Source organism: Oryctolagus cuniculus, chromosome 18 (genome assembly GCF_964237555.1).
Source record: "Oryctolagus cuniculus chromosome 18, mOryCun1.1, whole genome shotgun sequence".
NCBI classification, from domain to species: domain Eukaryota; kingdom Metazoa; phylum Chordata; class Mammalia; order Lagomorpha; family Leporidae; genus Oryctolagus; species Oryctolagus cuniculus.
In genome coordinates this window covers 5,564,924-5,589,573 of record NC_091449.1, presented here as the reverse complement: position 1 = coordinate 5,589,573, position 24,650 = coordinate 5,564,924, and the positions used below count along the sequence as shown (strand labels likewise).

Sequence of the window (24,650 nt, the reverse complement as noted above, 5' to 3'; positions counted from 1 at the left end):
ATATCACATTGAAAAATTACATCAATTGTTATGTAGGATATAACCAGTCGGTTCAGAATGTAGAGTTGGTTAAAATTTTCAAGGTGAACAGTATAATTTCTAGAAGGAATTAGAGGAATCTGTGTGGTCTTAGAATAAGAATAGATCCTTAATATAGAATATAATAAAGGAAATTATAGTAGAAAGCATGAAAATGAAAGAGGTTTAATGAACACAACACAAGAAGATGGATCAAAGATGCATCTTTGATCAACAGCTTATTCTAGAAGGATGCCCACTAGTCAGGTACTGGGAGCATACCAGTGGCCTGGATGAGAATCATTCATGGGATGGCCGTTAGAAGCTCCATCCAAAGACCTCTCTCAGAGTCTGTGTGAATCTGCCCCTTCCTTATATCTGTATTGATCCTAGATTGGGAACTTGGAGTTTCTGTCCTAAAGGGAGTTTGAGGTGAGCTTGTAGGGGAAGCTTTGCTTTAGGTGAGTGAGAGCTGATTGTGTGCTGTGGTGGTCTTGTCTGCTGGGTTCTCTGGGTCAGAACTGGGAATCTTCAGCCTGTGTTGTGTCCTACAGCTGAGGGATAGGGAGTGTAAGCCCTGCCAGACCTCCAGGGGGCCTGTAGCTGTCACTGACCTAACAGCCAGGGTTTGTCTCCTGTAGTGTCTACACACAGGGACATGCACATTAAATGAAATAGACTGTGAAGTTAACGCACTTTGTTTTTCTTTTAGCATTGCTTTGGATTTCCAAGTTTATACTTTTTCAATCCACTACTTAGTAGAAGACAAATATAATTTGAGTTTATATCTGTATGTGTGAATACACAAACACATTGAAACACAAGTGTATAATGTCTGTACACATGGAAATACAAACACATACACACACACAGAGGGAAGGCAAGAGCGAGAGCAAGAGAGAGAGAAAGAAAAGAATGTCTCTCACATATTCAAGGTTAGTGGAAGGCTCTGCAATAGAATTCTTTTCTCACCTATGAGATGAGGGAGTACACTATGGAACCTTTCTCTTATGAACACGCCCAACCTACCTTTTCACTAAATTGCTCCCTCAACAGATCTCACCTCCATGCCATGATATCCTAGACCATGTGCTCTGTTTGTAGGCAATACTGGCTTGGTGTTTTTTATAAGCAACAGAACTTACATCTGTGCTCTGCGGTGTCCACTCAAGGTCAAACTGGTCATTGGTACGTGAATATGTTCAAAGTAACTGATCTCCGTCATAGTATCTGATTTCAAAGGACTCTATCCCCTTAGAAGTGATTCACAGGAATCCCTTATGGTTCTCAAGGCTACTGCTCCAGGAAACTGAGTTTTCCCACCACTAAATTCCATGCTATTCATTACACCCTGGGGTCTTTCTTCATTTCTGTGTTTTGGTGCACTGATGAAATGGTGCCCCTGCTTTGTGAAGCTTGTGCTACATTCCCATAATTTTCTAATTACTGACAAATTCAGGTGACACTTATGAATTCTCCATAATCAACATATTTCTTTGTGAATCTCAGAATATGAATAACATTTCCATAATATAGAAATTAATGTGATAATTACACAATAATTAATTCATAATAATTTATCAGTTTATTCCTTATTTTAGAGCAGAAATTCAGGCAGTCTTCTTGACCAAACTCTGATATAGGGACTGCTTCCAGAAACATAGTTAAAATCTCAGGGTCACTGAGGAATAAAAACTCACACTGTGGGGCAGGCATTTGGTCCAACAGTTAAGATGCCAGGCAGGATGATCACATCCAAATCATGGTCCCTGGGTTTGATACCAAGTTCTGATCCTGATTTAACATCCTATAATCCAAACACTTGGAGGCTTAAGTAATTGATTTCCTGGATCCCAGTATTTGCCCAGATCCAGAGCCAAAATAAAGATTTGGAGAGAGAATCACACTGGATTAGCTCCATCTCTGCTTCTCAAGTCTATGCATGAATAAATAGATTTTAATAACCATTGAAGAACTATCCATTCTGAATATTCATACAATAACATCTTCTTGCTAAGTAGGTCATTCTCTATTCCTGGTGCAGGCACAGCAGAGCCTGGGCACTCTTGAATCATGGCTCATGAGAATGTAGGGACACACAGTTGAGTAACTACCAGTGATTAGAGCAGAGAGGTTCACCAGCCACAGACTGTGATTGTTTAAAACACTCAAGCAAATGTGAAGGATGGAGGAAAAAATGCAAAATAACACAAAGAAGCTCACCAGGACAATGATGCTGTGAGTTGCTCTGGACTCTGGGGAGGACCTGGAGGAGACATTGGTTCTATGGATGTATTGGACCTGCTGCTTGTGCCTGTACAGGATGAAAACCATGTAGCCACTGGACCACAGCATGAAGCCCACAAAAAGAACATTTTGTAAAAATACTACAGCTGCATACAGGGACTCCATGAATTTTCCAGAATGCAAAGAAGCACAGTACACACGATCAACTTTCTCTGTGATATTTTTGCCAGTTTTTCTCTCAGTTACATACAGAGGTACCATGATATTTAGTATGAAGTTCAGTATCCAGAAAAGTATAATAAAAGGGCCAATGCATTTGGGAGCTTTTGCTTTAAATTCTGCCCACCTGGGGTTCTCAGGACTGATGATGATGGCCTGGAAGACACTCAGGAGGCAGGTGTTGCAGGTGGTCACATCCCTGCTCACTCTGTACACATAGAACACAAGCTTACACCCAGCATCACTGAGGAAATCCTTCATCCCCAAAGCTGCCATGGTTTGGGGAACTCCTTTGATGAGAATGACTAAGCAGTTGACTACAGTCAGGTGTTTGATGATCAAATCTGTGGGCCTGAACTTGCATCCTGTGAAGTAGAGATAGAGATAATGGGAAAGAAGAGAGAGATTCCCCAGGATTCCTGTAATAGTTCGTGATAAGAAGATCATCCCCATTATCAAATCTCCGGTGGCCATCCCATCGGCTCCCCATGTCTGATTATTGTCGCTGAGCCTGAGATTCCTGTATGGGAAATGAGGCATGAGCTCCTTGTGTTAATATGAACTAAAATTCAGCTTCCTTATTTACATTATTTCCACTCACATCAGTTCACACCTAATATTTGAGGTGAATGGGTCATCTTTAGAGCTACTTAACTAATTATTGGTTTAGAGACACAAGTAGTGATTCCAGTATTCATCATTTCTCAATGAGAAGGCAGCCAGATTCATTAAATTGGTTATAAAATTATTATGCAGGATGATATGGACTAGTGATTCATCTAGATGTATACTCTGTATTTTATGTGCTAATGGGATGTTGAGCCAACTGGGCTTGTACAAAAAGAGCTACATTAACCACGGTGTTATTCTAACATAGCTACTTAGCTGTGTTCTCCAAATAACACATATTTGTACTCACTTTTTTTTGTGACTTACCAATTTCTCTTAGACTACTGGTAACTTGTTTTCCCATTTTGTTTGCACCAGTTTACCTTCTTGAATAAAAATTTACTACATAATACAACATCAGTAATGCCTAACATTAGTTGCTCTATTAACATGCAGATAACCTTTTTGTAGTATAATTTCTAGTGCCTTCCTATTTGGAAAATTGTGTGTATTTCAAATTTAAGTGTAGAAGTCAATAGAAACACTATTTTATACCAGGAAAAAAGTAACATATGAGTACTGAATATATATTGTTCCCTACACTACAGGACTTAATACACGGTGAAATTGTGTATTGTAGAAACTGAATATTACTACGTTTGTTTATTTATATCTTTACTAATACTTACATGAAAGCTTTTTCCATAAAGGAGAGGACTATGAAAGGTGTAGAAGTATAAAGCATCTATCACACAGATCCCTAAGGTCAGATCGTGTGCATTTTATCATTTGGTATTGTGGAGCTTCCAGTTGAGATGAAATATTTTCACTCCAGAGAAATTCAGGAGAAACATTTTCAGCTGAAAGCAGCCATATGCAACCAATCATGCCAGGATAACACTGCCTTTCCTTAAACAGGCTCCCATTACTAAACAAGGAGGGACCCACACTATGGCATAGGGGGTACAGCTGCAGCCCACAATGCCAGCATCACATATGGGTGATGGTTCTATTCTCAGCTGCTTCTCTTCCAATCCAGCTCTCTGCTATGGCCTGGGAAAGCAGTGGAAGATGGCTCAAGTGTTTGGGCCCCTACAACAATGAGGAAAATCTGAAAGAAGCTCCTGATTCTTGTCTGCAGATCGACCCAGCTCTGGCCATTGTGGCATTTGGGATATGAACAAGTGGTTGGAACAACTCTCTCTCTCTCACGTACTTGCTCTCTGCCTCTACCTCTCTGTAACTCTGCCTTCGAATCTTACCATAATTAAGTAATGATGGGTGTTTTCAGTAGGCATCAATTAGTATCTCTCTTCAGTATTTAATACAGCAGAGTAGAGAAAACCTTTCTATTCCAGGAATAGCCACTGGGATTCCCTTTATAAGTCAAGGTTCTGAATTTTTGTAGGACTTTCCTATTCCACGTCAAGTTGCAGTGCTTCTCTGCTAAGTGACTCCTATAGCATAGACTAAACAGATTTCATGATTATTTTCATTAAACACCAAGAGCCAAGGTATTTTGCACAACACCAAATTCCAGGGAGTGCTGTAGGGTGTATGACCCACCTCCATATGCCAGCTCAGCACACATCTCAGAATCCTTCTTCCTTCCTGTGAGGCTGGGGCACAGGACCAGGTGAAAACATAGGAGGATCCTCTTGCTCACTTACCCAGACTCCAGATAAGGCTCCTTGCTTGAAACATCTCTCTTTCATGCTGACATAGAAATTGTCCAGCTTCTTTAAGTGCTGGGATAAGCACCTGCCTGAAGGTCCCCACAGGCAGAACCGAGTGGCACAGAGGCAGCGGGGCCACTACAAAAAGTGTGTGACTGTGACCTCACCTCCCTGCAGAGCTGCAATTATCTGTTCACCAGCAGCTGCACTGAAAGTGCAAATTGGGGTACTGAGCATGATTGTGAAAACTTTTCCCTTCTCGCTCATTACCAAAAGCAATCACAACTTCATAGTTATTATCTCCAAGGAGGCTGTGAAAGTCTTGTGAGGTGGCCCTTTCTTTCTCTTGACCCATGAGGCAGAGAGTCTGACCCTAAGGGAGCAGATCCTGAGTCTGACATGGGAGTGCTGGCAGTGAAAATTTTGCATCTCCCTGGATTCATAGATGATTTCTTCTGCCCCAGAGTGATTTCTTTCCCAAACTTCAGACCACTAAGCTCAGCCTCATTGATGTGATGAGCAGAGCAGTGGGGAGAATGCTCCTGAGAAAGGTTTTCAGAGACCCAGGTGCAATGGAGAACATGATGCCCATAGTTTACATGAAAAGTCACTGCACTTGTCCGACGTTCAATGACAACTTATTTGGATTTTAAAAGGATATGAAAGTCTTAAGATCCTTCTTTACCAGTGTTCTCTCTTATTTGTCATCTCCAGTAGCTACAGGAAGCTAATGAATAGTATCTGTAGACACACAGAAGTTTCTGGTCCTCATCCTTGAAACCATGATGAAATAGGCAGAGCTCCAAGTCCTTCAATTGTTATGTACTCAATTCAACAGAATTGAATATTTAACATTGCTTTTTTCCTATTTCTCTTTTCTGATTAATTTTAGTGCCCTTCATTGATTTTCTTATTGATTAGAAATACAAAATGTGAGTTGAAAGTTCTTTGTTGGCTGTTTCTTTTAACAAATCCACTATTTTTCCCAAGTCCACTTTATCATTCCCAAATTTCCAAACTAGGGCTTGTAATGACAGACATCACTTAGACTGTTTGTTGGGTCCCTGTACTCACTGGTAGACAGTGGAGCCAGGATTCCCTACCTGGCATTTGTATGTCTTGACCTGTTCTGTACCCGAATCTGACAGGATACAAATCCCTTTCTTGTAATATTCATGAAATAGAATATGTGGTTTTTAAGAGAATTACACATAGCATTGCAAATTTTAAGTTCTAAAATACTTTTTTGCTTTTCCCTTACCAATTCTTACAGAATGGAAAGGTGGTAATATGGATATATTGACAGCTTTATTAAAAATCTACTTTTCAGGGTTGTGGGTGGGAGGGATGGTATGGGGGGAAGCCATTGTAATCCATAAGTTGTACTTTGGAAATTTATATTCATTAAATAAAAGTTAAAAAAATCTACTTTTCATTGAAATAATTCACCAAATTAATAATATCTGCGTTGCTATTCCACAATGCTATATATCATGATCTTTTTATAAATTCATCTTACAGTGTTTATAGGTTGTATCCATGTCTTGGGTATTGTGAACATGCAGTAATGAACTTGAGTGCAGATCATCTCTGCAAGATTCTGAATTCATTTGCCTTGGATACATACCCTTAAGCAGGTTTCCCCAGTCATATGATAGTTTAATGTTTTATTTTTTGAGGAACTGCCCTGCTATTTTCAATAATGACTGCTTCCAGTTTACTTTCCCACTAATGGTGCCCAGGAATTCACTTTTCTTCCCATTCTCCCCAATACCTGTATACTCTTTTTCTTTCTTTGCTTTCTTCCCCCTCCCTGCTCTTTATTTAACAGTCGTCTAACAAAGTGTGAGGTGATGCTTCAGTTGTGGTGTTTATCTGCATAGCGGTAGGAATTAGTGAGGTTGAGCATCTATTCATAAACCTGTTGGTCACTGGAAATTCTGGTTTGGAAAAATGCTCATTAAGGTTCTTCGACGTTTTGAATAGATACTTGGATTTTGACATTGATTTATAGGCATTCATTGTATGTTTTTAGATATTAATAAATAATTAGATATGTAGTTTACAAAAATTCCCTTAGTTCCAAAGTTACCTTTATATTTTATGGATTATTTTCTTTCTTGTGCAGAAACTATTTAGTTTGGTTGTATCTCTATTTTTACACTGTTTCCTGGATCTTTTGTGTCTTATCTAAATATTCATTGCCAAGGTCAGTGTCAAGTAGATTTTTCCCGCCTAGGAATTTTATTTTTTCAGGCCTTAGATTTAAGCTTTTAATTAGTTTTGAGATAATGAGATAATTTACTTTATTGTGAATGACAGGGTACAATTAAATTCTTTTTTCCAAGTGGATCTCCAGTGTTTTATCACCATTTATTGGTGTTTCATCTTAGTGTTTAGGTTTATTCTGAAGTATTTTAATCTGTGTGATGATATTGTAAATGGGATTACTTTCCTGATTTTGGTTTCTGATCACTTGTTGTCAGGAATTAGAAATAAAACTGATTTTTTCATATCAATTTTTTTTATCCTACAACTTTACTGAATTCAATATTAATTCAATATTTTAGTGGAATCTGTAGAATTTTTTGTATATGAGATAATCCTGAAAGCTGTAAACATTCTTTTTTTAAGAGAGTTTTTTTAAGATTTATGTATTTATTTGAAAGGCAGAGTTACAGATAGAAATGAGAGACATTCTCTATCCAGTGGCTCACTCCTAAAATGGCCACAACAACTTGGCTAGGCCAGGCCGAATCCAGAAGCCAAGAGCTTCCTCCAGGTGTCCCATGTGTGTTCAGGGGCCCAAGGACTTGGGCCATCATTGCTACTTTCCCAGATGGATTAGAGGGAGCTGGAATTGAAGTGGAGCAGCCTGGACTCAAACTGGTACTCATATGGGATGGTGGCACTGCAGGTCATGGCTTTAACCCACTAAACCACAGTGCTGCCCACAGTTCATTTTCTTTTCTTTTTTTTCTTCTAAAGATTTATGTATTTATTTGAGAGGCAGAGTTACAAAATAAAGAGAGAGTGAGAGGAACATACTGCGATATGAAACATCTTCCCTTTGCTGGTTCACTCCCCAGTTGGCTACAATAGCCATGACTGAGCCAATTTTAAACCAGGAATCAGGAACTCCATCCTGATCTCCCATGTGGGTAGCAGGAATCCAATATTTTGGCCATCATCTGTTGTGTTCCCAGGCACATTAGCAAGAATCTGGGTCAGAGTAGAGCCGCTGGGACCCAAACTTGCACCCTATTTTGGGATGCAGGCATAATAAGTGGTAGTTTAACCTGCTGCACCACAACATCAACTTGAACATGCCCAACTTTTGCCTCAGAGACTTTGCTTTATTGCTTAACTAATTAATCTACTCCAAATAAAGACATTATCACCATCCTCCAAAGGTATTTGCTCAAAAAAAAATCTTTGAAAAGATATCTTAGAACAAAAGCTTATAAAAGGAGTAGGATCATTCAGAATGCAAATATTTTTATCAGAAATCTGATTTGCAAATAAAAGAAAAGGAGTAGGATCCAGGGCCAGCGATGTGGTGTAGTAGGCTAAGCCTCTGCCTTGGTGCAGGCATCAGATACAGGTGCAGGGTAATGTCTGCTCTGCTCTTCTTCCCATCCATCTCTCTGCTTGTGGCCTGTGAAAGACAGTAGAGGATGGGCCAGGAACTTGGGCCACTGTACTTGTGTGGGAGACCCAGAAGAAACCCCTTTCTCCTGGCTTCAGATCACCTCACCACCTGCCTCTGTGCCATTTGGGGAGTGAACGAGTGGATGGAAGACCTCGTGCCATTTGGGGAGTGAACGAGTGGATGGAAGACCTCTATCTCTGTCTCTTTATATGTTACTATGGAATTCTTTTTTTTTTTTTGCATAACTCAGCTCAACCTACAGGTCATATACTTCTCTTTGCTAAGCTTTCATACACTCAGAAGCCATTCCATTGAAAAGGACTGTCTGTGGAAATAATTGTGTGTGTTGACTGATAATCTTATAGCAGAATTTATTTTCATGGAGAGCTGAACTCTTCAAGGCCTTGGTAGAAACTAGCTGCCAAAGACTTTTTGATCTAGGTAGAATATCAGTCAGAAACCTATTGGCTTACTATTACTGGGTTCGCCTCACCCATTTCAATGGACAGAAAAGCTGGGCTTTCACCATAAAGAGATACTATAAGAAACTAAATCAGTGTCTCAGCTACTTGGATGGCACTAATAAGTAAAAATCTCTGAGATAAACTCTAGGCACTTCCTAATAAATATCTGATAAATATTTAGTGCTTAACTTAATTAGCCATAATTTTTTTACTTTTATTTAATGAATATAAATTTCCAAAGTACAGAATATTGATTATAATGGCTTCCCCCCCATAACGTCCCTCCAACCTGCAATGCTCCCCTTATCCACTCCCTCTCCCCTTCCATTCACATCAAGATTCATTTTCGATTCTCTTTATATACAGAAGATCAATTTAGCATACATTAAGTAAAGATTTCAACAGTTTGCTCCCACACAGAAACATAAAGTGAAAAATACTGTTTGAGTACTAGTTATAGCATTAAATCTCAATGTACAGCACACTAAGGACAAAGATCCTACATGAGGAGTAAGTGCACAGTGACTCCTGTTGTTGACTTAACAAATTGACACTCTTGTTTATGGCATCAGTAATCAACCTAGGCTCTTGTCATGAGCTGCCAAGGCTGTGGAAGCCCCCTGAGTTCACTGACTCTGATCATTTTTAGACAAGGCCATGGTCAAAGTGGAAGTTCTCTCCTCCCTTCAGAGAAAGGTACCTCCTTCTTTGATGACCCATTCTTTCCACTGGGATCTCACTCACGGAGATCTTTCATTTAGGTTTTTTTTTCCCCCAGAGTGTCTTGGCTTTCCATGCCTGAAATACTCTCATGGGCATTTCAGCCAGATCTGCATGCCTTTAGGGCTGATTCTGAGGCCAGAGTGCTGTTTAGGACATCTGTCATTCTATGGGTCTGCTGTGTATCTCACTTCCCATGTGGATCATTCTCTCCCTTTTTGATTCTATCAGATAGTATTTGCAGACACTATTCTTGTTTATGTGATCCCTTTGGTTCTTAGTCCTATCATTACGATCAACTGTGAACAGAAATTGATCACTGGGACTAGTGAGATGGCATTGGTACATGCCACCTCGATGGGATTGAATTCGAATCCCCTGGTATGTTTCTAACTCTACTGTTTGAGGTAAGTCAGCTTGAGCATGTCCTGAATTGCACATCTCTTCCCTCTCTTATTCCCACTCTTAATATTTAACAGCAATCACTTTTCACTTAAGTTTCAGCACTTAAGAAGAATTGTGTATTGATTACAGTATTCAACCAAAAGTATTAAGTAGAACGAACAAAAAAAATACTAAGAGGGATAACATGTTAAGGTGCTCATTAACAGTCAGGGTGAGGGCTGATCAAGTCACCGTTTCTCATAGTGTTCATTTCACTTTAACAGGTTTCCTTTTTGGTGCTCAGTTAGTTGCCACCTATCAAGGAGAACAAGTGGTATTTGTCCCTTTGGGATTGGCTTATTTCACTCAACATAATGTTTTCCAAATTCCTAAAAGGGATCACTTTTCAGTTAAAATTTAAACAACTAAGAATAATTGTGTGTTAATTACAGAGTTCAACCAATGCTACTAGAACAAAAAAAATACTAAAATGGATAAAGTATTACATTGTACATCAACCGTCAGGACAAGAGCTGATCAAGTCACTGTTTCTCATACTGTCCATTTCACTTCAACAAGTTTCCCTTTTGGTGCTCAGTTAGTTGTCACCAATCAGGGAGAACATATGATATTTGTCCCTTTGGGACTGGCTTAATTCACTCAGCATGATGTTTTCCAAATTCCTCCATCTTGTTGCAAATGACTGGGTTTCATTGTTTTTGACTGCTGTATAGTATTCTATGGAGTACATGTCCCATAATTTCTTTATCCAGTCTACTGTTGATGGGCATTTGGGTTGGTTCCAGGTCTTAGCTATTGTGAATTGAGCTGCAATAAACATTAATGTGCAGACTGCTTTTTTGTTTGCCAATTTAATTTCCTTTGGGTAAATTCCAAGGAGTGGGATGGCTGGGTTGAATGGTAGGGTTATATTCAGGTTTCTGAGGAATCTCCAGACTGACTTCCATAGTGGCTTAACCAGATTGCATTCCCACCAACAGTGGGTTAGTGTCCCTTTTTGCCCACATCCTCTCCAGCATCTATTGTTGGTAGATTTCTGAATGTGAGCCATTCTAACTGGGGTGAGGTGGAACCTCATTGTGGTTTTGATTTGCATTTCCCTAATTGCTAGTGATCTTGAACATTTCTTAATGTGTCTGTTGGCCATTTGGATTTCCTCTTTTGAAAAATGTCTATTGAGGTCCTTGGCCCATCTCTTAAGTGGGTTGTTTGTTTTGATGTTGTGGAGTTTTTGATTTCTTTGTAGATTCTGGTTATCAACCCTTTATCAGTTGCATAGTTTGCAAATATATTTTCCCATTCTGTCGGTTGTCTCTTCACTTTCCTGACTGTTTCTTTTGCAGTACAGAAACTTCTCAATTGGATGCAATCCCAAATGTCAATTTTGGCTTTGACTGCCTGTGCTTCTGGGTGTTTTCCAAGAAGTCATTGCCGGTACCTATATCTTGCAGGGTTTTTACAATACTCTCTAATAATTTGATGGTGTTAGGTCATAGATTTAAGTCTTTAATAATCCATGTTGAGTGAATTTTTGTGTAGGGTGTAAGGTAGGGGTCTTGCTTCATGATTCTGCACATGGAAATCCAATTTTCCCAGCACCATTTATTGAATAGATTGTCCTTACTCCAGGGATTTTTTTTGGACCCTTGATCAAATATGAGTTGGCTGTAGATGTTTGGATTGATTTCTGGTCTTTCAATTCTGTTCCATTGGTCTATCCATCTGTTTCTGTACCAGTACCATGCTGTTTTGATAACAACTGCCCTGTAGGATGTCCTGAAATCTGGTATTGTGATGCCTCCAGCTTCGTTTTTGTTGTACAAGATTGCTTTAGCTATTCGAGGTCTCCTATGTCTCCATATAAATTTCAGCATTATTTTTTCTAGATCTGAGAAGAAGGTCTTTGGTACCTTGATTGGGATTGCATTGAATCTATAAATTGCTTTTGGGAGAATGGACATTTTGATGATATTGATTCTTGCAATCCATGAGCATGGAAGGTTTTTCCATTTCTTGGTATCCTCTTCTATTTCTTTCTTTAAGGTTTTGTAATTTTCATCGTAGAGATCTTTAACGTCTTTGGTTAAGTTTATTCCAAGGTATTTGATTGTTTTTGTAGCTATTGTGAATGGGATTGATCTTAGCAGTTCTTCCTCAGCCATGGAATTGTCTGTGTATACAAAGGCTGTTGATTTTTGTGCATTGATTTTATACCTTGCTACTTTGCCAAAATCTTCTATGAGTTCCAGTAGTCTCTTAGTAGAGTTCTTTGGGTCCCCTAAATAAAGAATCATATCATCTGCAAAGAGGGATAGTTTGAGTTCTTCCTTCCCAATTTGTATCCCTTTAATTTCTTTTTCTTGCCTAATAGCTCTGGCTAGAACCTCCAGAACTATATTGAATAGCAGTGGTGAGAGTGGGCATCCCTGTCTGGTACCAGATCTCAGTGGAAATGCTTCCAACTTTCTTTTTGTGATTTTTAAATATTTATTTGAAAGACAAAGTGACAGGGAAAGAGATCTAGAGACAAATATTTCATCTGCAGGTTTATTCACCAAATAGCCACAACAGGCAGGCCAAAGCCAGGAGCCAGGAACTCCATCTGAATCTCCCACCTTGGTAGCAGGAGCCCCAGCACTGGGTTAGCTATTGCTTCTTTCCAAGGCACATTAGCAGGACCTGGATTGGACGCAGAAAAGCTGGGACTCAACCTCGCCCTGGGATATGAGATGCCCTTGACAGTCCAACCCACTGAACAACATTGCCAGCCCCTGCTACAGTCTTCAATGCATAGGAATGGATGGGTAGAATAACTCCAAATGGTCATGGGTAAGTCAGCTCCAAAGATAGCATGTGTTGACCAGGATGAGGCAGTGAGACATGGGAGTAAAAGCAAACAAAGCACAGCATGACATTTTGTAAAGGAACTGGACCCTTTGGCCTAATTGGAATACTACAGTGTACTGTTAACCATGACACAACAAATTTCATCTGAAAGAACATCTGATTTCCATTCCAAGAGGAATAATGAGATTTATAGAAGTGGTCAGAATAGGACCTCTCTGAGAAAAGAACCCTGCGATCTTGGCCTAGAAAAATACTTGAGACCAGAGAACAACTCAGGATGCATGTGGAAATGATGCATAGATTCTGTGAATATCAACAGAGAACCTTGTTTAGAACAGAGCAGTAAAGGGGGTGGAGACACAACCAGGAATGTCCCTGCATCCAGGTCATGGAAAGTCCTCCTATAAATTTGCCAGAACAAGACAGCTGAAAGGAAAACACAGCCTAAAAGATAAGAAAAAGGTTGAACATGTGCAAAGGTGTTGGACTTTCTTAGTCATCAAGAAAACAGAATTAAAAACACTAACTGGAACCATTACACATTAATAAGGAAATGAACATTGGGAGGCAAGTGCTGTCTGAACACACCAATGCTCATTGTGTACACATAGAACACAAGTTTGTATCCTGTATCACTGAGGAAATGCTTCATCCTCAAAGCTGCATTGTCTGGGGACTCCTTTAGAAGAATGATTAATCAGTTGGCCACAAGTGTTTGATGATCAAATCTGTGGGTACTAAATTTGCATCCTGAGAAGAAGAGAGAGAGATAATGGGCAAGAAGACAGATATCCCCCAGGATTCCAGCAATCTTCTGTAATGAGATTAACCTTATTGCCAAATCCTGGATGGCCATTCTGACAGTTCCCAATGCCTGCTGTCTGTCTTCTGAGCCAGAGATTCCTGCATGAGAACATGAGGCAGGAGCCAAATGTGTCACATCAACTCCAACTCCATATTGTCCACTTATAATTAGTTCGCACCGAGAAATCATGAAGTATTTTTAAGCACTAACAACAAAGTAAGGACCAAGGCTATGAAGGCTATACATGAAGATAATCTTACAGTGTTACAATTCCATTAGGTGGTAAGTACTATTTTTTTCATTGGAAAGATGAGGAAAAATTTAAGGAGGCCAAGGTAAATGGTTTGCCTAAATTCAAACTTTTTAATGGGAAAAGAAAAACCAGAGCCTGGCAGGGGTGTTAAAAATACAGGGCATGCAAACCCTATGCTAACTGAATAGTGTGAGTACTCGTGCTTTTCTAATTATACTGATGCATATTTAGTAACTTGCATACCTTATTTTACCTTAGATTGATGGCAGTGTATAATTCTGGCTGCAGCAAGTTGACATCTATGTGTCAGGATGTATTGCATAAGTCAGTATCAATAATGAGTGAAGCTTTGTATATCTTAAAAAGCAGAGATGTGCTCAACATTGCTATCTGAAACTCACTATCAAAATGTTATGTTTTGAATGCTGCTTCTCTAAGTTGAAGATGAATAACAGTCTCATCAAAATGAATAAGGCAGACACAGAAAGAGAAATATTGCATTTCCTTTTATATGTGGAAGTTACTTTATAGAATATAAAGATTGAATGAATGTCATATTATTTTGGAACATGGAACTAACTGATCCTCTGAGAAGAAGGGTCCATCAAAGATTCTACCATAGCAAGATCTTTCTCTGTGACGTGGGATCGCTGACATCCTTGGCAGATACTTAGGCATGGAAATGATGACCACAGACTTCACAGAAAGGTCAGATCAAGGACTGTGAAATTACCATGCTGAGGCAATCCTGAGAGCAAAAGAAAGGAAACCATAATATGCCATTTTCTAAATAACTGAAAATTTATTCATCTTATTGGAAAACATTATGAGCTGCTACTCATACCACTACAGATTGTTTTTGAGTAGATCTGTTTTAAATTTAAGCATGATTAATGGATTAATGTAAATTAAAAGAGAGCATTCTGTAGTCTTACAATAGGAAAAGTTCTCTGGCAGAGAACAAAAATCATTAAATATAAAAGAATAAAGGATAAATTATCATGTAAAATTCAGCCACTGCTTGGGACTTCCACATCCCATATGAATGCCTGGAATTGAATCCTGGGCCTGCTTCCCTTTCAGCTTCTTGCTAATGCTCCAGGGAGGCAACAGATGGTGGCCCACATGCTTGAGTTCCTGCCACCTCCTTGGGAGACCCAGATGGAGTTTCTGGCTCCTGGCTGCAAGCCTATACCAGTTGTTGTAGTTGTGGGCATTTGGGTATTGGACCAGTGGATGGAAATTCAACCAATTTCTCTCTCTCTCTTTCTCTGTGTGTGTGTGTGTGTGTGTGTGTGTTCTGTCTCTCTCTGCCTCTCAAATATAAATAAATCATTTAAAAGCAAATACATAGTATTCTTACAAATAACATTTAAAAAGGTAATGGGGCCAGCGCCTTGGCTCACTTGGTTAATCCTCTGCCTGCAGTGCCAGCATCCCATATGGGCGCCAGGTTCTGGTCCCAGTTGCTCCTCTTCCAGTCCAACCTCTCTGCTGTGGCCCGGGAAGGCAGTGGAGGATGACCCTAGTACTTGGGCCCCTGCACCCACATGGGAGACCAGGAGGAAACATCTGGCTCCTGTCTTCAGATTGGTGTAGCACCGGCTGTGGAGGCCATTTGGGGGGTGAACCAATGGAAGGAAATCTTTTCTCTCTGTCTCTCTCTCTCTCTCACTGTCTATAACTCTACCTGTCAAATAAAAATTTTTTAAAAAAGATAATAGAATAAAATTTTGAAAAATTAATTAATGTGCTTCAAACGAAAGCCCATCTAACATTTATTAAACATGTGAAATTCCTTAGTAATCAAGAAAATGCAAATAAAACCAGTACATGAAACCAACACATACTAACATACACAAATAAAAATTACAAAAATTACCAAGTGTTGGCAACATGTGGATAAACCAGAAAACCCATAGACATCTGGGGTAATGGGCGGGTTAGAACAGGTTGTGCGAAGTATTTTGCCATATCCAATAATGTAGAAGCATTGTAGAGCAATGATCCTACAATTTCCTCAGCATGTATGTGAATATACCCCATAGATATCCATACATGCTTACCCAAAGAAGAGTTCCATATTTGCATCCCAGTGCTATTCCCTAGTAGCCCCTATTTCAGTTGTGTTATGATGAAATTGTTTGATGCTCACACAATGGAACCTTCTGCAACAATGATCTTGAATAATCCATAACACATGAAACAATAGAGGTAGGAAATCATCATAAGGAATGAAAGATAAATAAGTGTATGCTATGTAATTGTATGTATATAAAATTTTAAGAGAAGATGAAGGTTACTTACCTTCTTAGATATCAGAACAGTGGTTACCCACTGGCAGTAGTCACTGATGGAGGAGAAATTTGCTTCACAAGGGAGGTGGCAGATATTATATTGATTTTTAGGATCCAGATGTTGTTTTAGAGGTGTGATCTGCACGTGAACTTTTAGAATCCCTGCATTTATGACATTAAATTTTGAAAAAAAAAAAAGAGAGGCCAACATTAAAAATAAGTTGGCAGAATGTTAATATGGAAATGTTGAGTTGGAATTGTATCATTCAGGTTGAGATTAAAATTATTAAGTAACCATGTTATGATTAGTTTAAACTATTTTGTAATTCAGTGTTGAAACTAAGAGGCAGGGGCCAGCTCTGTGGCACAGCAGGTTAACACCCTGGCCTGCAGTGCCAGCATCCCATATGGACGCTGATTCTAGTCCCAGCTGCTCCTCTTCTAATCCAGCTCTCTGCTATGACCTGGGAAAGCATTAGAAGATAGCCCAAGTCCTTGAGATCCTGAACCCACATCGGAGACCTGGAAGAAGCTCCTGGCTCCTGACTTTGGATCGGCACAGTTCCAGCTGTTGTGGCCGATTGGAGAGTGAACCATCGAATGGAAGACCTATCTCTCTCTCTCTCTCTCTCTCTCTCTCTCCCTCTCTCTCCCTCTCCTCTCTCTGTGTAACTCTGACTCTCAAGTGAAAAATAAATAAATCTTTAAAAAAAAAAACTAAGAGGCAATAAATACACAACCTCCAAATAAAAAGAATAAACTATAGAATTATTTAAACATTAATACAGATGAAGTTGAAGTATAAAAATCAAGAACTTATACCAGGCATAATTCAGTGAATACTATAATTTATAAATTGCTAAATCTAATAATCAATATAGACATCATGATATTAAGTATAAATAGTTTAATTACTCCTGTGAAAGACTTTTTTTTATTATATTTAATGGGAAATATTTTGAAAATATATAATTGAAAACCCTGGTCCAGTACCAGACATCATAGCCACCTATGGGGTGAAGCAGAATTTCTCACTCTGTCTCTCTTTTTTTAACTATGTAACTCTGAATTTCATATAAATAAATAATTTTTTAAAATAAAGGTTAAGACAGAAAAGAGAAAAATATATACCATGTAATTTACCATCATATGATACAATCTATAAATAAAAAAGCATAAAATACTAAAAGTATTTAAGAAATGGACTTGGAATAAACTAAGGTAGAGTTAGGAAATCGACCATGTGCAATCCACGAGTCTATAAGGAATGGATGACTCCAATCTCAAATGTATATACTTTTATATCAACCATGAAGTACTAATTAATCCTAATAGTCTTTCAAGTAGATGTTTTCAAGGTATGTGGATTAAATACAAGTAATAGAAAGGGAAAATATATCGCATGTAAATTAAACCAATTAATACTTGTCATGATGAGATACATATCAGAGAAAATAGACCTTAAGGTTAAAGCAATTTGTTATTATTTTAATTATTTTTCATTTTCTATTTATAATTTTCTAATAGCATTGATTGGAAAACAAACATGAGACTGATTATACATGTATACACACATGTTAATATGAAGTCATATATGTATATGCAAATATGTACACATATACACATAGTGCTTGTATATCTAATATGTGACAGGTGTTTCTAAGTTTTTCATGTGAGCTAACACCATGAGGTTTTTATTTTTGTTGCACAAGATTATACACACATGCATTAGGCCAAATTAATTTTACTTTTATTTTTTTTCTTTTTTTTAAGATTTTATTTATTTGAGAGATAGAGTTAAAGACAGTGAGAGGCAGAGACAGAGAGAAAGGTCCTCCATCCGATGGTTCACTCCCCAGGTGGCCACAATGGCCAGAGCTGTGTCAAGTGCTGAGCCAGGTGCCAGGTGCCTCCTTCCGGTCTCCCATGCAAGAGCAGGGGCCCAAACTTGGGCCATCTTCTACTGCTTTCCCAGATCACAGCAGAGAGCTGGATTTGAAGGGGGGGAGCAGCCAGACTAGAACCAGCACCCATATGGGATGCCGGCTCCGCAGGCGGAGGATTAACCTACTACACCACAGCACCGGCCACTAATTTTACTTTACAAATATTTGAATCTTTAATATCTTGTACAAGCCTTATAATGTAAATACAGAGAAAGTGTTAGTAAAATATCTCACATATTGAAAAACTATTCACATTATTGTTCTGAAAATGTTCAGGCCAAAAATGCTACAGGAATGAAATGGATTCATGTCTTATCCCTTCAAAAGGCTCCCTGCCTCACACCCTCCACCACAGGATTATTTCCTGACTTGAGAGACAGGAAAGGGCACCGTGGGACCTGCTTCCTGCCACTCTGCCCAACTGGCATCTTCACATCACAGAAACAATGGATGTACAGAGCCCCAGCCCGTGTCATTTACACTCAGCACCATATCTGTTTACAACAGGCAACATTTCCTTGAACTCTGGAAATTCAGTAAACATCTGCATAAATGAGCAATTCCAGTTCATTTAGAATTCCTCTACATGCAAATGACTACTATTTCTCCAGGAATATCAACACACTAATACTCTGAAACTGAACTACCCTCCAGTTAAACTCCATGCTCTTCATGATTCCATGGGAGAGTTCTTGTTTCTTCAGTATCTTGAATGATGTCTCGAATTGTGTTTGTATTTGATGGAAACATCCTTGCCCTTCCACGGCCACTTAATGTCTGGACATTTTACTGTGCCAGATGAAAGGTACACTCCCAGGGAGTGCTCCGTGTCACCAATGGATCCATTGTTTTAGCCCTACATAACTTCTTAGCTCCTCCATTGTAACCATTAATAAAATTTCAGTTACATAGGTATTAGTGTGATAATATCTCACATTTTTCTTTAAAATACTATTCAATAGAGGAGGGAGGAGGAAGAAGAGTGGGAGTGTGGGTAGGGTGGGAAGAATCACTATTTTAAAAATGAATAAAATGTGACTTGCAAAAAATAAAATTACTATTCAATTAACTTTATTTTCAAGCAGAGCTCAACTGTGTCATAGGCCAGGTTCTTGTAAAATGCCTGCTTCTTGAAATGGGCTTTCCATCTGAGGAGCATGTAAAAAGTAAGCGGCCAGCCACTGTGAATACCTGTAGAGTATACTTCTCAGAGCACAGAGGACTTTGCTGCTATGATCCAGGGAAGGCAGTGTGTGGGTAACCTGGAGTCATAACTCATGAGAATATGGGGGCTGATTGCAGGGAAACACCCGGCAATCAGTGTGGAGGCTTTCACCAGCCATATTTTGTGAATATTGGAAAATGCCAAACCAATGTGAAGAATGGAGGACAGGCTGCACAGCAGTACGAAGGTGCTCACCAGGACAAGGATACTTTGTGTGGCTCTGGACCCTGGGGAAGATCTGTGGGAGAGAGCGTGTATGTATTTGACCTGCTGCTTGTGTCTGTACAGGATGAAAACCATGAAGCTGCTGGCCCAGAGCATGAGCCCTAAAAACACAACATCATGGAATAACATCAGTGCTATGTGCAGTGAGACTGTGATTTTCCCATGAGGCATAACAGAACAGTAGTCATAATCCATTTTCCTTGTGATATTAGTGTTTTTCCATTTGCCAGTGACATGCACAAGTACCATGACATTAAGCATCATGTTCAGAATCCAGCAGAGAATAGTGGAGGGGCCAACATACTTGGGGGCTTTTACTTTAAGCCCCATCCACCTGGAGCAGGTAGGACTGATGGTGATGGCCTGGAAGACACTCAGGAGGCAGGTGCTGCCAATGGATACATCCCTGCTCACTCTGTGCACATAGAACACAAGTTTGCATCCAGTATCATCGAGGAAATGCTTCATCCCCCAAGCTGCCATAGTTTGGGGGACTCCTTTCGAGAGAATGACCAAGGCATTGGCTACAGTCAGGTGTTTGAGAATCAGATCTGTGAGCCTAAGCTTGCATCCTGTGAAATAAAGGATGAGATAATGGAGAAGAAGAGAGGAATTCCCCAGTTCCCAGCCAGTGTCTGTACTGGAAAGACCATTCCTATGGCCAGGTCCCTCGAGGCCATGCTGTCAGTTCCCAGCCTCTGCTGCTCATCTTCTGAGTCAGAGAGAGAATCCTGCAAGAGAATATGAGGCAGGGACCACTCAGTATTCTTGTTTTCCTCTAAAAGATACAGAGAAGCTAAGTAGGGAGAGTCCATGATTTGTCCAATCTAAACAATATTTACATTTGTGACTCAAGTAGGGTCTTGGAATTGGCTGGCTGTTCAAAGCAGTGCAGTTGAAGGTGATGATGCTACAGACCTGTTTGCTGTGTTCTTCACATAATGCAGGTGTCTATTCAGTTATTCTCATGCCTGGTGATTTTATCTTAGATACCTGATTTTATTGCTTTGTCTATAAGTCTATGTGACTGTATAAGGACTGAAGCTGTAAGGAAATACCAGCAATGAATAATTTAAATATCTTAATCTAAATTTAAATATTCAATTTAATGGATTTAATTAATATTCAAATCTAAGTTGAGTTATCTAAATTTTAATTAATTATTAATTTGATTAATACTTAATTTGATTGATTTAAATATCTTGATAATAATTTGAATATCTTAATGACATTCAGATTTACTATTATGAATTAATTCTGTTGGGACCTATTCCATACAAAATTCTGAAATAATGCAAAATTGCCTGTTTATTGAGATGGCCATTGACAAGGATTTTTCTTTTTGTTAATTTATTTACTAATTTGAAAGTCAGAATTACAGAGAAGGAGAGACATAGAGACAGAGATCTTCCATCCACTGATTCACTCTCTAAATGGCTGCAATGAAAGAGAAAACATAGTTCACATTCAGTCATTGTAACACTGTGTGATTCTGATCAAGTAGACTGAAGAGCAGATTTAATGTGGAACTTTAAAGCATATTTCCAAAAATCCTTAAGGATATTGAAAATCAAGCCTTTTTATTCAACTTTTATTTAATAAATATAAATTTCCAAAGTACAACTTTTGAATTATAGCGGCTTTTCACCCCATAATATCCCTCCCACCCACAACCATCCCATCTCCCATTCCCTCTCCCATTCCATTTTTCATCGCGATTCATTTTCAGTTATCTTTATATACAGAAGGCTTGTTTTTATATTATTAAATCCCACCCTTAGGTATCATTGATACTTTTTTTTATATTTAGAACTCAACTTTGTTGTAACAACTAATTTTATTTAAAAAAATGTAAATTTAATCTAAAGGATGCGTTACTCCATTTCATTGATGGTAAAAGGCATTAATAAAAAGAAAGAAAGCCCAAACATCGCCTTATTTTAGCAGAGATGGGTTTCATGAAAAGTTAGGGCCATCTTCTCTCTGGATGACTGAGCATAGCTCTTGCCTACTTTACTGCTGGACGGTGGTCTTTGCCTTTTTCATTTGCCGAACACTGTGTGGTGGAGCATTATATCTTGAACTATAATGTAAGGTAAAAAAGTTATCTCAAAAAAAAAAACATTAAATTGAAAAAAGATTATAAACCCTAATAGAAATGTGCTTTTTCAGGAGCGAGGCTGTTTCCATTCTAACCCCATTTTAAATATAGAACAAATTTTATTTTTCAGTATAAAAGATGTTAAAATTCAGACTTAATAATGAAAATAGGGAACAAAAAGGTCATTTTGCTTTATAATGAATGGTACAATTGCCTTTGGGGCTGCTGTTGGGTTAGGCCCTCATCTCTCTACAAGCTCTGCTCAGGCCTCAGAATGATCTCTGCTTCCTGGGTGGCTGTGGCAGCAGGCTGGGTTCCAAATGCAAACCCCCATCTAACAGGAGCTCTTACCTGGCTGCAGACTGGCAAGCCTTGGCTTCAGACTCTCTGTCTCAGGCTGCAATGGCAAACACCTGTCTCGTCTGATAATGAGACCGAGGGCTCAGGGTGATGTTCACAGCATCAGTGTTTGTGTTGGGATGGAGACCTTGGGAAATGGTGTGACATGGTGTGTGGTGTCACCTCCCCTCAGAGCAGCCATTGTCTTATCACCTGTCCCTACAAGCGGAGGACAGGCCTGGGGCAGTGAGGATATTTATGAAAAATGTTCCCCAGTTCCTTGTGATCAAAAACCAATTAGAGGTTTGTAGTTACCATCTGCCAAGAGACTGTGGCTGTGTCTGAGAGTCTCCTTCATTTCCCTGATGCCTGGAGACAGACCAGTCACACAGGGAGGCAGTAGCTCCTGCTGGGGTCTGTGACAAGAGGGTTGCCTCATGCTCATGTGTCTTCCTGGATTTTGTGATGCCTGAGAAGTTTTCCTACTCCAAAGTGTGCTTTTTCCCAAAATCTCCAGGCCACTGAGCTGATGAAACATTTAAGTTAGCATACAATTATAACAGCACATCCTCTGAGAAGGATATTCAATGGGATACAAGCTAAATAAGAAGATGAAATTTCTCTTGGAAAGTGTCAGACTTTTGCCCACAGCTCAACCTCACTGCCTATGGAAATTCAGGGGCATGGCAGAGAGTGTGTTTATGACAGAGCAGGCTGATGTGAGGGCCTAGGGAGGGGCCAGCAGTGCACAGGAAGAGATTGTGGGGGTGTGACAAGACATAATGCAGAGGGAGAGATGGGAAAGAGGGTCAAAGGAATGAGAGTGTTGAATTCACAGAGCGGTCAAAGTGTGGGGTTGATGCTCCAAGGTGCCAGGTGTGCAAGGTGACTGCGCAGGAAATGGTGTGTTTCAATGGTTAAACATTCAGAGGGCTTCAAGAATAAAGAACTCACATTGTGTTTGGTAGGCATTTGGCCTAGCAGTTAAGTTGCCATTCAAGAAGAACATACCCAATATCACAGTATCTGGATTTGATACCCAACTTTGACTGAAACTCAGCTACTTGCCAAGGCAGACACTGGGGGTGGTGTTGATGGCACAAGTAATTGAGTTCCTGGCTCTAGCTTTGACCTCAATCCAGACACAAGATAAATGTTTTGGGAGCGAATTACAGTATGGTGAGCTCTGTGACTGTCTTTCAAGTAAATAAAGGAATGAAAAAATTTAAAAGGCATCAGAGAACTAACCATTGTGTATACACCTAAAATTTACACACTCATGCTAAGTAAGGAGTTCTGTATTCCTTGTGTGGGCACAGCAGAGCCTGGGCACTCTGGAGTCATGAATTGTGAGATTGTAGGTGCTTACAGCTTGGAAACTTCCCTCGACTAGTGCAGAGGTGTTCACCAGCCACATAACCCTGATCATTTAAAACAGTCAAGCAACTGTGAAAGATGGAGGAGAGAGTGCTCAAAGATACAAAACTGCTCACCAAGACGAGGATGCTGTGGGTGGCTCTGGACTCTGGGGAGGATCTGGAGGTGACGTTGGTCCTATGAATGTATGGGGCCTCTTGCCTGTGTCTGTACATGATGAAAATCATGAAGCTGCTGGCCCACAGTATGAAGCCCACAAAGAGAATATTTTGGAAAAATATCAGGGCCAAATACAAGGACTCTGTGAATTTTCCAAGATTCACAGAATGACAGTAGCTGTAATCTGTTTCCTTTGTAGTGTTATTGTCATTCCTTTTCCTAGTCACATACACAGGCACCACGACATTTAGTATCAGATTCAGCATCCAGCAGAGGATGTTGGAGGGGCCAATGTACTTGGGAGCTTTTGCTTTAAACTCTGCCCATCTGGTGTTCCTGGGACTGATGGTGATGGACTTGGAGACATTCAGGAGGCAGGTGGGGCCAGTGGACACACCCATACTCACTCTGTGCACATAGAACACAAGTTTGCAGTCAATATCACTGGGGAAATGCTTCATCCCCAAAGCTGCCATGGTTTGGGGAACTCCTCTAGAGAGAATGACTAAGCAGTTGGCTACAGTCAGGTGTTTGATGATCAAATCTGAGAGTCTAAACTTGCATCCTGTGAAGTTGATGTAGTGATAATGGGAAAGAAGAGATTCCCCAGGATTCCAGAGACAGTTTGAAATAAGAAGATCTTCCCAATTGTCAAATCTCTGGTGACCACCCCACCTGCTCCCAGTGCCTGTTTATTGTTTCTGGGCCAGAGATTTCTGTATGGGAACATGATATGCAAGCCAGGTGTATTAATGTCAGTTGAAATTCAGCATTCTTTACTCATATTATTCTCTATTTACACAAGTTCACCCTTAAAGATAGCTGCTTAATATTTTTCTTTCTTACACATCCAGAGAGTTTAATATATAATCTTTTTTTTTTTTTTTTTTTTGACAGGCAGAGTTAGACAGTGAAACACAGAGAAAGGTCTTCCTTCCATTTGTTCAACCCCCAAATGGCCACCACGGCCGGCACACTGCAGTAATCCGAAGCCAGGAGCCAGGAGCATCCTCCTGGTCTCCCATGCAGGTGCAGGGTCCAAGCACTTGGGCCATCCTCCACTGCC

The 24,650-nt window shown here is 39.6% G+C and overlaps 2 protein-coding genes and 1 pseudogene across 2 annotated transcripts; all 3 read right to left on the bottom strand.

Moving 5' to 3' along the window:
• Window positions 1–2,040: 2,040 nt before the first annotated feature.
• ORYCUNV1R1594 (vomeronasal 1 receptor oryCunV1R1594) lies at window positions 2,041–2,958 on the bottom strand. The gene is given in 1 exon segment (NM_001167281.1): window positions 2,041–2,958. A coding segment is annotated over 1 exon segment (918 nt).
• Window positions 2,959–19,365: 16,407 nt separating this feature from the next.
• ORYCUNV1R1536 (vomeronasal 1 receptor oryCunV1R1536) lies at window positions 19,366–20,288 on the bottom strand. Its single transcript, XM_070063298.1, is given in 2 exon segments — window positions 19,366–20,231; window positions 20,234–20,288. Coding segments are annotated over 2 exon segments (921 nt in total).
• Window positions 20,289–23,330: 3,042 nt separating this feature from the next.
• On the bottom strand, window positions 23,331–24,408 carry ORYCUNV1R-PS1616 (vomeronasal 1 receptor oryCunV1R-ps1616 pseudogene; annotated as a pseudogene).
• Between the last annotated feature and the right edge of the window lie 242 nt (window positions 24,409–24,650).